The following is a 14,091-nucleotide window of genomic DNA, read 5'->3' as shown; positions in this document are numbered from 1 at the left end:
AAGTTACATACTATCCTTCAGGCGAACTGCGCATTAGTAAGGTAGGAAATACTTAGCATCTTAGACAATTTCTTTTTCATTAAAAGAACCCTTAGGAAATGACGGCTCACAGAGTTTCCACATGCATAATTAGTATCAAACCTCACTGGAGCCCTGGACAGAGGACTGGACCTGGCCAGCTGTCAGAAGCTCCAGAGTCTCACTCAGTGGGCTTCTTACAAGCTGCAGGCCATGCCACTGAACCTCTGTGAGTTTCAAAATTTTCTACATAGGATGGTCTCTGAGGCCCCTTCTAAATCTAATGATTATGATTCTCTAAGTATATAAATGAAAAATTAACAACTTTCTTAATGACTTAGTCTTACTATGTATTAGGCTATTTTTAAATTACAGTTTTACAACTGTGTTTAAAAAAAATCAGACATATCTATTTCCAAACAAAAGGCAATTTACTGTACTGGAAATACAGCTATTTGGCTACACTTCCAGTGAGACTACCAGCTGTCAGAACTTTCTAGAGACAAAACAAAGGGCACAGCTAAAAAGCCTAGCAATGGCCTTCAGAAGAAAATGTGTATCTGAAGCTCTCCTCTCAATCTTCCAATATCAAGGGACCTAGATATAAAAACCAAACATACTGTTTTCAGGATACACCGCTTAAAATCAATGTAATTATTTGTATGAGCACGGAAATAGCCTGAGAAAACCCAGTGCACTTGTCAGTCACCAAAGACACTGTCTAACTGCCTTCAGGAGACCACATGGGCAGCAAGCAGAGCAGCCAAGCACTCAACAGCTGATTCTGTGAACTAACCCTGAAACAAATCTGCTTGGGAGCAACACACAAAGTCAGGCTCTGGCTCTATTTATAGTAACATAACATACTGAGTTGACACAGATAACCTCCCTCTATAAACCACAAAGATCCTAACAAGACTCCCCCAAAAGTGAACACCCATAGCTGAGCAGACACCCTAAAAGAACTTCTAAGAATACCCTCCACCTTCTCACCAAAACACATACACACACACATTTACTTAAAAAAAAAACGGAAAAAAAATGAAGTGAAATTCCCAGGTTCCAGGAGCAAAGAGAGAACTCATAGGAGGTGAAGTAACCTGCAGTCTGTGCTGGGCTGGACCTTCTTGGAAGGTGTGGGAACTTAGGTCCCAATGGCCTGGGATGACAAAGGTCAGTGCAGACCTGCAAAAACTGACAGACACAACAGAGGTTCTCAAAGCCTCTAACGCCCCAGGCTCCAGCCACACGGGTCTCTCTGTCAGGGCGTTCATGACGATGTGACGTTGAACATGCCACCCTAGCAATGATGAATGTCCCCAGCACCCTTCTCCTGCAAGCAGAGCGCAACCATCAGTTCCTGGAAATGTTTGCTGATCCTTGCTTCTGCTTGAAAGCAGGACAGCTTCCTCGCTCTCAGAATCAAACAGTTCCTAGCACATAACAGGAATCCAAGAAATGTCCTCTGAGCAAACAGATGGGTAGGTAGTAAAGAAATGGAGATACCAAAGAAAAGGTACTCATTTCAAAAGATTGTCAGTGATCAAAAATGAGAAATTTGAGAAGCTAACAAAATAAAAGCAGTATTTTACTATTTTTTAAATGGGGCAACTTGCACAATCTGCAACCACCAAGGGGGAGTTACAAACATAAAAGCTCTTACTTACAGGCAATATAAGATGCCAGGGGCTATACTAAGCCCCCTTCAAATATTAGCTCCTGGATTGTCACACGACTAATGGGACAGGTTCAATTTTTATTCCAACTCTGCATATAGGATACCTGAGGATTATAGAGGTTGAGTATCTTGCCTTAAGTTATAAAACTAGTAAGTGAAAGAGACAGAATTTTGATACCCAAGACCTTGTTCTTAACTTACAACACCATACAAACAGCCCTCAAATTAACTGTTTCACTGCAACCCATCAAAATCTCAACAGAATTTCTCATGGAAACTTTTGAGGTAATTCTAAAATTTATCTGAAAAGGAAAACAGACAATAGCAGCTCAGATTTTTTTAAAAGGAGAACAAGCACTTGCCTTAAAGAGACCCAACATATTATAAAACTGCAGTAATTAAAACTCATAGTTTGGTAGCATATAGGAACATTACTTCATGTAAGACAGAACATAGATGAAGTGATGTTTCACATCAGGAAGGAGGAAGCCAACTGTTCAATAAACCATGTAAGGAAATTCACTTTGGGAAGAAAATTCATTTGGGAAAGATATCATTATTAACTCACATTAGTCACAAAAATTAATAGGGGCAGAGAAGAGTAGAGAAGAGAAGCAAGGAAAAGAATTTAACACAGTATGAAATAACCAGGAGAATATGTTTATAGCCTTGGAGAGTAAGGAAAGGATTTTTTAAATAACACCTCTAGGCCTAAGATACAGAATAGAGGTTTTTTTTCTTTTTTAATACTTACACATCAAGAGAGAAAAGGCAAAAACCAAAGGGAACATGAGCAAAGGCTAAAGGGAAACCATTTTTTTACAATGAAAATCCAAATGGCCAATAAGCAAAAAAATGGCAACCTCAGCTGTCAGCTTAGCAAAAATTTTATTATCCTATCAACTGTTGATGAGGGATACTAATCTGAAAAGATCTCCAAGCTACGCTGTAAAGTAAAATAGTAAATTACAGGATACAGATGTGTTATTTACAAAAAAAAAAAGCAACAGCATAACATGCAAAACTATTTATTTCTATTGTTACTATAAATGCAGAGAAAAAGTCTGAAAAGTGATCTGCTAAAATTTTAAGCAATTACATCAAGCAATCAGGATGAGCCTGGGGACAGACTTCCATGTGCAATGTTGTTTCCTCTTTTACAAAAATAAAAGCACATTCTGTGTTATCTACCTTCTTTTTAATTAAAAAGGTCAGAAGAAATAAAATCCTTTAAACATCATCCTTACATAGTAAGGGCTGTTGAACTCAAGTGAGCAAGACAGGAGAGAGAAAATGGAGTAGGTGGAATCAGAATGGGGGTGCCACGGAGAGGGTGAGTGAGCCTGGGCAGACAGAAAGAGCCCTCCTCCAAGGAAATTGGAGACTCCGAGGTACATACAGAGGAAGGGAATGGCAAGCTCATATCAGGAGGCCATCATCCTGCAAAGCAAAGTAACCTGCTGAACGCAATGCTCTGTAGATACAGGACACCCGCCAGCCCCATGGGGGCACACTAATGAACAAGACCAGCAAGGTCTCTGGCTCAGGGAGCTCGCATGTATTTAATCCAGGATTAAAAAGGCCATAAACTAGTAAACACAGAGAAGAACCACCCGCATGCCTTACTCAGAGGATTAAATCAGGATGATGGAATACAGAACTCCAGGGCTGCCACAGCAGTACACTCAGAAAACCTCTCCAAGGAGGTAGCATTTTAGCTGGAATCCAAGCGGCACAGCCGGCAAGTTGGAAAGGGCACAGTTCATTCAGGAACACAAAGACGAGGCAGGAGGCAGCAAGGAAGAAGATGAACCAGATCACAAAAGAAAACAAATCTGTAAGACTTCACAATTGAAGATCAGCATTTGGATTTTATTCTAAGAGGGTAAAGCCACTAAAGAATTCAAACAGGAAAGTCTCATGTTAAAAGGATCATTTGGGCTCTTTTATGTGAATGGTCTGATCTTGTGCCTCTGTGAAGGGAAAAGGAAGCGAGCAATTCAGGGAGAGTGCAGAGGCCTTCTAGAACACCCACCTGTAGTACAGTCAACTGGATGAGCAAGAGGTCTTGCCTGTGAGAAGTGAGCGCTCAGCTCAAGTCATACACCAGGAATGGATGACCCCAATCAACACAGTGTGTAATCTGTGCTGGAACACTGGCACCCCAGGAGAGAAAAGGGAAACGGTGGGAGTTCAACTGGCTATGTGGGAATGAGGCAGAAATTATGGTAAGTACTCTCGTATCTATAAAGACGCCGAAAAGAAACCATGTTGTCCCATGCTATAACTCCAAATATAGAGAGGGATTGAGGGATTGATTTCAAGGCTTAAAATAATGTCTATGATTTCACCACTACCTTCTGCCACCACAGTAACTCAATACGCAATAGTTTTCCCTAAAAACCTACAAGAAATTAGAGAGGGCAAAGCAAAGCAATCAGGATGCCTCATATTTCTAAGTAAAGCCTAGGCATACAACAGATACTTCTGAGCAACATACACTTTACCATACACCCCAGAAGCTTCCACCCAAGTATACAGACTGCCTGTCCCTTGACCTTTTATACTGTGGTGTCAGGTGTATTTCAGAAAAAAGAAAACAGCAACAAGACTTCATATTCCAACAAAGCCGGATGGAGAACACTTCCTGAAAGACATGTTATTCTCATTTCTCTGTGGACAAACGTGAGCACTGCCCACACTGTGTCCAAAACCAGTAACAATAAAAGCACAGCTAAAGCACAAGGCTGCCTGGGCCTCGCACCAGAGCCACCCCACACTTCAGCCAGATGGCAGTCACTCTCGCCAGCTTCTTTGCACAGATCCACCACATCTCTGCATATCGTTTCTGGGGTCACAGGGACTTCTGTGAAGTGCTGCTCGTTGTTACTGAGGTACACTGTAAGGAACACCTGCAGACACAGAGAGAGACACAGTTAGCCCTGCGTGTGTAAGAAACACCCATGGACACAGAGAGAAGCGTAGTTATTAGCACTGTGCACCGTGGCGATCTTCACTTTTAATTCAACTGGGATTCCTTCCCCAAACAGTCTTGGTCTCAGTGCAAACTCACACCAGAGCTGCTCGGTTGTCCAGGCTGGCATGGGCAGGCTCCAGAGCTCCACCCACTGGACTCCCTGTGCCCCTGCCAACAGTGCCCGCAGAACCCCTGGTGGTCCTGGACATACAGTTAAACCAGTTCACACAAAAGAGCCAATGAAATCTTTCTTTGACATGTTCTTCCTATGTGCTATACCCATACTACACAGACCTTCCTACAAATCCTGTGAGGCAACCAGAGGTTGTCAGACATGTGTACTCATCTGAGCACAGCCTCTTTGTGGAAGGATACATAAGAAATAAATGAAGATGGGGATGGGAAATGGTGCCAGAACTTGAAGGGAAATCTAATATTTATACCATGTGCATATATACCTATTCAAAAAACTATATTTTTAAGCCTAAAATATTTTAATCAAATTCAATAACTACTTTAAAGCATGCCTTCATCAATATGGTTTAAGTAAAATCACTGGCTGTTAGGCTAAACTTATCTGACTGGTATATAAATATTCAGGACAGCAGAAGATTTAAATCTAAAACTTATTAACAGTCTTTCTCCTTGTAAAAGTAGACAATGTATCTTTAAAACACTGCTACTAAAGAATTCAAGTTTTCACACCTATTAAATTACCAAAAAATAAAAAACATTAATAATTCATGGTATTAAAGAAACTGAGTGAAAAGCAAGCAAGCAGTTGATGGCAATGCAAGTCAGTAACTGCCTCCCTCCTTCAACCCGGCGAGCCCTACCTCACACAAAGCAATACACCCCAGGATAAAAAACACAAGCAATTTGAAAGAGTGATTCCACTGTAATCACTCATCCTGTGCAAATAATACTAATCACATAAAGAGAAGGCAAAGGCTATGGAACACAGACTTGATGGGGCAGGGAACACCCTGTGAAGGGCATTACTGAACCTATGCTACCTCGGGAAAAGCTGGGCTGTAAGAAAGCTACATGAGTAGCATCTCTGCTGCAATCACAGCAACGATGGCTGCCAAGAGCCAGTGGCCCGCCTAGGCAGGAGGCTCTTCCTTGTAGGAAAGGTGGTGCCACATGAGGCACAGGTGGTGGAGCTGACGGGGGCTGGAGAAGGGGCGCCTCAAAACCCTGGTGAGAGTGGAGGAGGACACTTCCACTAGAGAAGTCCCACTGTGTCAGGGCTCAGCTGGGGGCTTTCCAGATCCTCCCTGCTAAAACCAAAACCACATTTGCTTAAGGTAATCCAAGTCCCCAGTTCTTACAACCAGCAATCTTAACTCACACAAACATGTACAACATAGAAAATAATCCAGAAAACTAGAAAAATTAAAGGGAACCCATTACAACTAGAAGGTAACCCAGAAAAATTAAAACAATGGATACAGTTGAAAAAATTAATGAAACATGGAAAAAACAAAACTGTAGAGTTTCCTAGCATGAGTTCACAAGCTTTCAAGGTGATCATATCCAGCTTTCTACATTGTGATACACTGTACTACATGAAGATACACAGTTCCAGGCCTCTACTCAGCCAAAAAGGCAGAACTTTAAAACTTACATAAAAATCAGAAAGCATTGAAAAAAATAACAAAGATTAACTAAGCTCACAAAATTCTACCCTGTTGCTGCTCTTGAAAACATACAAGCACATTTGAAGACAGAAATAAATAATTTACACTTTAGCATTAAAAAATACTTCTCTTCTACTTTTCTATACCAAAACTTCCTTTGAAATTTAATACTTCAAAAAGTAATTTTAATTGTAAATAACAGACTTAGAGATGTTTATTAAATTACAGAAATATTTAATACACAGTATATATACTAAACACACTGTATCAACAAATAAAAGGCTATTACGTGAGACGACAGCACCATGCCTCGTTGGTACCCTTCATCTTTCAGGGTGCTTTCACACACCCTTTCTCAGAAACTCACAACAATGCTCAGATAAGCAAAGAAAATTCTCACTTTCTCTTTTTAAATGAAGGAAAAGACTCAGAGAAGCGGGCTACCTGGATACTCAAGTGGGAGGGATCCACCCTCCACTCTAGGCTATTTCTTATAGCAGAAAATATTAGGAAACGCTCTACTTAACCATAGTAACCCAAACTTTAATGAAGATCTGGTCTGTACTTTCTGGAAAACAACAGTTTCATTTATTTATAAGTATAATTACAAATAAGAATGATGAAAGATGTGCTCTGTTTAAGATTACTTATCCCCAAGCCACAGGAAAACCATTGGTATGAATGCCTAGTGCACAAGTGGATCTGTTCCTGCCTTTCACGGATGAGCACCAGTTCTGTGCTGACTGTGGTAATTGCGCTGAAGTCCTCCAGGCCCTGGGCGCTGTGACCTTGCAGCAGATTCCTGAGCGGGTGATCTGGGTCCTCAGCAAGCTTGTGAATAACTAGTCAGACTACCTTAGGGAAGTCCTGCAGCTCTTCATATTTACAATGACAGCCTTAACGTTCCTAAGAGCCACTGTTCGTTTAGGTTAGTATGTATTGGAGTAAAAGCTAGAGTCTTTCCAATGGCCTACAGTTGGAAGTTAGTGCTTCAGGCATGAAGTGAGGGCCTGAAGGAGGGCCAGGCTGGGGAAGGAGGACAGACTCCACAAGACCATATGCAGGGCAGTGAACAGGTCAGCAGATGATGAGAGTGAAGGCAGGAGGGGAACCAGGGCTGCCTCGTTCTGGGACTGAGCAGCATCAGGGAGGGGGAAAGGGAAGTAGGAGAAGAGTGAGAAGACATGGGGGGAGGAGGGATGGAAAAAGAGAGGAGGCAATGGGGAGGTAGAGTTTGGGTTGGACTAGTGACTGTGATCTGCCCACACCAGCATCTCCCCCATCACCTCCCAGTAGTTGCTAGGAGCCAGGTGAGTGACTGCTAATGGGTACAGGGCGATAATAATGTTTTGGAATTAATTAATGGTGATGGCTGCCCAGCCTTGAGGATATAGTAGAAACCACTGAATTGCACACATCTAAATGGTGCTATATGAATCATACCTCCATTTTTTTAAGAGTGCCCACTGGAAGATTTTCAGCAGGGTAGTGAAGTGACTTATGTCATTTAAAACCATTGTGGCCACTATGTAAGGTGAGAGGACAGGCATGTCAGACCAATTGACAGGAAATACGGCACACAAAATGAGACGTGACAGTAAAACAGACTGTGTGGGCAACAGCAGAGGTAGTGGAAAATGGCAGGCTGAGGGTTATATTCTGAAGGTAGAGTCAACAGGGCTTGCTTGATGGAAACATGTGGGACGTGAAAGCGAGAAATTGGAGGGAACATGGATTTTGTTGTCTGAGCAACTGGAAGAGCCATCGTGCTACCAAGGTGAGGAGTGGGGACAGGCTGCAGAAGGCCTAGGGCAGAGTCTCTGTGCTCCATCTGAGCCACTTACCCAGGGGCATGAAGCGGCTGTTTACACAAGCAACTGGGGTGGTGATGGAATGAGATCAGCGGCGGGCAGCTGGAGACAGAAGAGGAAGCTGCTTCTTTAGTCGACACCCAGAGGCTCCTCCAGAGCACCAGGATCCAGAGGGACTGAGAAGATTCATCAGCAAAAACAGAAACCAAAGGGATACTCTGTACCAGCAGCAAGTGAAGAAAGCCTATCAAGCAAGCCCCACGAACTTCAGGCCTCAGAAGGCGGGGAGAGCCCCGATGCGCAATGGGAGGCTGCAGAGTGGGAACAGGCCACGGCCTGATGTCAGGGCGCAGAGGCGCAGGGAAGGCACGCTCTGGTTGGGCCTTGCCCCATGCCAAGGGGCTGAGGCTCAGGCGAGACAAGGAGCGCGGGCCATGGCTGGCTCTCCTCCCCCAGCACTGGCAGGGGGATGGTGCTCCAGCTTGCCCGCGGCCTGACGGCCCTTGCCCGTGGCAACCACGCCACACCCGCCTGGCCACCTCCACAGCCGGCCCTTGCCCACCTTCTCTACTGGAGTGGCTACTTTACTTTCTAAACTACCAAGGGGCTGACCCAGGGGACGGCACTTAGGGGACACCATACACAGCATGGCCATAAGAGGTGCCTGGGGCTGTGAGTCCCACTCACTGGGCAGCTGCAGCCTGGGTCCCCTGGGTCCCCCACCTGCTGGCCACTGCCTTTGCGATCATGACATTTCCCTCCTAGACTGGAACGATTAGTACAAAATTAGGGCATCACACCTTTTGAAATACTTTTAAAACTCATTCCATCCACTTAAATTTATAGACAAGTATATCCCCAAGTTATAAAGATTAAATATCACCTATACTTATATATCACCTATAATTTAAAATGTTTTAAAGTATAGTCTGGTCACTATAGTGGGCTGTAGGGTGATAATTTACAGATATTTAAATTTTATAGAGGAAGTGAAAAAGGCATTTTCTCAATAAATAATCAACTCTCATTATTTTCATGGAAGAATGAAAAAATAAACAGGAAAAAGAGGGTCAAAAGAGAGGGCTAGCTAAACCCCTTACCACATTACTGTGAGAAAAAGCAGGTACCCATGTTCTGTGTATTGCTACTTTCCTTGTTTCAGAAACCTACTATGCTCCGGAATGATAAAAGAATGTAAAAGGAGCTGGGTTTTTTTGTTTCCTTTAGTGAAGCAGTTTTATCAGCATGTTGAAAAATATACTAATGAAAGAAATTTTACCTACTCTATCAATTAAGCCCTTCAGAAAACAATTTTGGCCTAGAATTCATCATCTTTAATGATAAAAAACAGTGTTAAATCTTCCAAGTTCCAGCATCTGACACCAAAACTTTAAGAAGAGAAAAGCACAAGAAACAAACTTTTAAAAAATGTGTCATTATGTATTGTTTTGTTACAAAACAGTATTCACCATTATCTTATTATGCAAATGGAAAAACATAGTGTATATATACACACATATATGTAATGCATGCATAGGAAAAAAACATGGAACTATATTGACCAAATTAATAGTAGTTATGCCCTGGAGATAAGATTATAAAGTGAATTTTGGGAAGCTTATCTATGTTTAAATTTTCTAGAATGATATGCACCACTTATACAATAAAATTGATTTTTTAAGGAATCAATGATGAAATTAACAAGATGAACATAAGGTACCATTTTTATTCACATAGTTACCACTTCCCTGGATCCTTGCTGTGAGATATGTAAGGCAAGTATCTGTTTGAAAGTGCTTTTTTTCCATTACCATGTTGCCTCAACTTTCATGGGGAACCACTATAAACAAGCAATCAAGAAATATACTTTAAAAGTACACTACATTAGAATGGAATATTATTCAGCCACGAAAAGGGATAAGGTGCTGATACAGGCTACAATGTGGATGATACACTAAGCAAAAGACACCAGACACAAAAAGAAATGTTCAGAATATTTAAGTCCACAGAGACAAAAAGTAGATTAATGGTTGCTAGAGGCTGGGGGAGGGATGATGGGGGTAACTACTAAAGAGAATGGGGTTTCTCTTGGGGGTGATGACAGTGTTCTTGAATTAGTGGTGATAGTGACATAGCCTTGTGAATATACTGAAAACCACTGAACTGTATACTTTACAATTTTACGGTATGTGAATTATCTCAATTAAAAAGGCCTACTACACATTTACTATGTGAGAGTTATAAAAATCTTTTAAGGGAGACAAAATTTACTCATGGGAAAATTAGAGAACAATTTAATACTAAATTCCACGAATGAGACTGTAGATAAAATGGAAATTTAGAAGTGAAAAAAATTAATGTGATGAGATAGACTGAGGCTTCAGCAAAGCGGTATAAGTGAACAGAAAACCTTACAAAATAATCTCCAGTAACCTTACTTCCAAAATGCAATCTCTTCTCAACACTTTCTATTTTTTAAACACCGTATTCTCCAGAAAACAGAGATGCTTTCACAAGCTTCTTTCCCTTATAGAAGCATACAAAACGGGGTTCCCTGGTGTTAAATTCCTGGGGAGGCTGCTGTGAGCAACCTGGTTATTCTGACTGACTTGAGTGAGAGCTGTGTTCCTGGGGACTTCTGAGATAAATTATCTTCATTGTAAATGAAGCAGTAACCAGATCAGAACAACTCATCACAGATGCACCTAGACACCACAGGGCAACAAGCTGCCAGGGCATCTGAAAATGCTCACAGTGTCTACCAAGGGTAGTTCCTCGTCCCTTACCAGGCCAGCCCTTCTCAGCTACACACACATTGAAATGGTAGCTTCTTTCCAACTAGCAAGTCAAAAACTTCATTTTCTTATAGTATCAGACACAAAGAAGATTAATCAATAAGTAATAACACTCAAATATATTTAAGAACAGAGAATAGATCACAAAAGATAATACAAATGGTAAAATCTGGGGGAAAATACGTGTAAATTAAAATAGTGAGGTACCACTCAGCACTACTACATTCATCTTCAATTAAAAGATAAAATCTGACAGAGATGAGATTGGAGGAAAGTGATTCACTCAAAAGATATGATGTTGGTACTATAAACTATTAAAGATCCCATTTGGAAAGTAAAATGAGTCATGAATCAGAAGCCATAAAATGATGTATACCTCATGATCTTCTGGGAATTCACCCCAAAGAAATAATTGAAATGGAGAGAGTCGACATGTATGAAGATTTTCACTAGTGTTAGAGCTATAAATAGTGATGGGAAACTAAATATACAGCAGAATGCAAAAGTTAAAGTACACTGCTGGAAGGACTATGACCCAGCTACCAACTATTGTTAAGTACAGTGTTATGAGAAAAACGTTCAGATGAAGTTACAATACAGAGTAATATTAAGTCGTTTGCTATAACCACTTACAACATATGGCATGAAATGAAATACACCAATGGAATCAGTGGTATTCCCAGAGCATGAACAGACAGCACTTTAAAATTTTTTAACTTCAATGTCAATATATTTTTACAATAATTTAGATTTTAAAGTACACTATTTAAATTAAATAATTTAAAATTAAAAGTAAATTTAACATAATAAAAAACTGGTTTTAAAGAATGTGAAATTATTCATTAAAAACGGAAAGTTATTATGTTTCTACTCCATAAAGTGATCAACCTGAAGAGAAACATTACTTAGGAAAAGATAAAACACTATTAATATGAAGTGGGCAAACTCCACTCCACACAGTAAATGCCAAGTCATGTCCAAGTGAAGACTTGCCCTTCCAAAAATCCAAAGTCATGGACAATTTTCCCTTACAAAGAATGGGTCGAGGTGGAGCAAAGATGGCGGTGTGAGTACGGCAGCGGAAATCTCCTCCCAAAACCATATATACTTTTGAAAATACAACAAATACAACTATTCCTAAAAGAGAGACCAGAAGATACAGTACAACAGCCAGGCTACATCTACATCTGCGAGAACTCAGCACCTTGCGAAGGGGGTAAGATGCAAGCGGTGGACCAGCGGGACCCGAGCGTGCCCCCGACCCCAGCTCCTCGGAGGGAGGAAAAGACTCGGAGTGGGGTGGGAGTGGAAGCCCAGGACTGCTAAATACCCAGCCCTAGTCATCCACACCAGGAGCACAGACACACATTGCATGGTGTGCTGGATATTAGGGAAACGGAAGAGTAAAAGCTGCGAGTGAGTCCCCACAGCTGGCGCCCCTGGGACAAAAGAAAAGTGAGTACTTTTTGAAAGTCTTAAAGGGACAAGGGCCTCACAGCTCAACGGAAGCAACCCAGCACACTCAGTCTAGCAGCTGGGAATACCAGGGAAATTCAGGTGCTCCAGCCCTCTGGGAGGCAGTGCAGCTCTGAAGCCCCCTGTGGTGATAAACAGCCTCCAGCCCATTCCCCCTCCGATGCAGTCCCGCAACAGCAGGGGAGCAGCATGAGAGTGGCTGCGCCCACAGAAACCACCCAGAGCCTCCTCCGCAACCGCCTGGGACAGACTCAGAGGCTCTGCCAGAGCACAAAGACAGAGGAAGCCGGGACAGGGCTCCAAGGGTCACTGTTCTCGCAGGAGAGCACATCCAGCACAGTTGCCCCTCCCCGCAGGGATCTGCGCTGCCCAAACGGCTGTCCCACCCACGGCGGCTGAGGAAATAAAATCGGAAGCTGCTCTGAGGAGGGCAAGGCGATCAGCAAGCAGGAAGGGGCTTTGCTCTCCCAGCTAACACATGAATCAACTGCCCACAACTACCTCTATAGCCATGAAAAGGCAGAGGAATCTGATGCAGTCCAGAATCTCCCAAATAACCCCTGAAAGGGAGCCTGCGGAGATAGATTTAACCAATCCTTCTGAAAAAGAATTCAAAATAAAGGTTGTAACCATGCTGAAGGACATGCAGAGAAATATGCAAGAGCTAAAGAATCAAGGTAGGAGGGAGACTACAGAAATAAAACAATCTCTGGAACAACTTAAGAGGAGACTGGATGAGGTGCAAGAGGCCATTAATGGAATAGAAATCAGAGAAAAGGAACACAGAGAAGCTGAGGTAGAGAGAGATTAAACGATCTACAGGAATGAAAGAATACTAAGAGAACTGTGTGACCAATCCAAACAGAACAATATCCACATTATAGGGGTAACAGAAGAAGAAGAGAGAGAAAAAGGGATTGAAAGTGTATTTGAAGAAATAATTGCTGAAAACTTCCCCCAACTGGAGGAGGAAATAGTCACTCAGACCGTGGAATCCCACAGAACTCCCAACACAAGGGAACCAGAGGACAACACCAAAACACATAATAAATAATATGGCGAAGATCAAGGACAAGAACAGACTATTAAAGGCAGGCAGAGAGAGAAGACAGATCACCTACAAAGGAAAACCCATCAGGCTATCATCAGACCTCTCAATAGAAACCTTCAGGCCAGAAGAGAATGGCATGATATATTTAATGCAATGAAACAGGAGGGCCTTGAACCAAGGATACTGTATCCAGTACGATTATCATTTAAATACGAAGGAGGGATTAAACAATTCCTGGACAAGCAAAAGTTGAGGGAATTTACCTCCCACAAACCACCTCTACAGGGTATTTTAGAGGGACTGCTCTAGATGGGAGCACTCCTAAAAAGAGCACAGAACAAAACACACAACATATGAAGAATGGAGGAGGAAGAATAAGAAGGGAGAGAAATGATCATCAGACTATATTTATAATAGCTCAATAAGCGAGTTAAGTTAGATGGTAAAGTAGTAAAAAAGCTAACCTTGAACCTTTGGTAACCATGAATCTAAAGCCTGCAATGGCAATAAGTACATATCTCTCAAGAGTCACCCTAAATGTAAATGGATTTAATGCACCAATCAAAAGACACAGAGTAATAGAATGGATAAAAAAGCAAGACCCATCTATATGCTGCTTACAAGAGACTCACCTCAAACCCA

At 41.9% G+C, this 14,091-nt stretch overlaps 1 protein-coding gene across 7 annotated transcripts in view; it reads right to left on the bottom strand.

Moving 5' to 3' along the window:
• The window catches only part of TP53BP2 (tumor protein p53 binding protein 2), an 80,701-nt gene that overhangs the window by 46,915 nt on the left and 19,695 nt on the right, over positions 1 to 14,091 (bottom strand). For 3 of the 7 annotated variants that reach the window (XM_037022708.2, XM_037022707.2, XM_037022702.2), the window contains exon 2: positions 4,461 to 4,608. The exons of 1 other annotated variant lie outside the window; for it this stretch is intronic. Coding sequence is in view for 1 of the 6 variants with exons in the window: in XM_037022702.2 (XP_036878597.2) it covers positions 4,461 to 4,608 (148 nt within the window). In the remaining 5 variants the exon portion in view is untranslated. Of the gene's footprint in view, positions 1 to 3,731; positions 4,432 to 4,460; positions 4,609 to 8,160; positions 8,304 to 14,091 lie in introns of those variants that run through there. 3 more of the 7 variants (XM_037022704.2, XM_037022703.2, XM_037022705.2) reach the window with 2 other exon arrangements.

Source organism: Manis javanica, chromosome 11, assembly GCF_040802235.1.
Source record: "Manis javanica isolate MJ-LG chromosome 11, MJ_LKY, whole genome shotgun sequence".
NCBI classification, from domain to species: Eukaryota; Metazoa; Chordata; class Mammalia; order Pholidota; family Manidae; genus Manis; species Manis javanica.
Note: the sequence above shows the minus strand (reverse complement) of the source record. Positions and strands in the feature narration are given on the sequence as shown.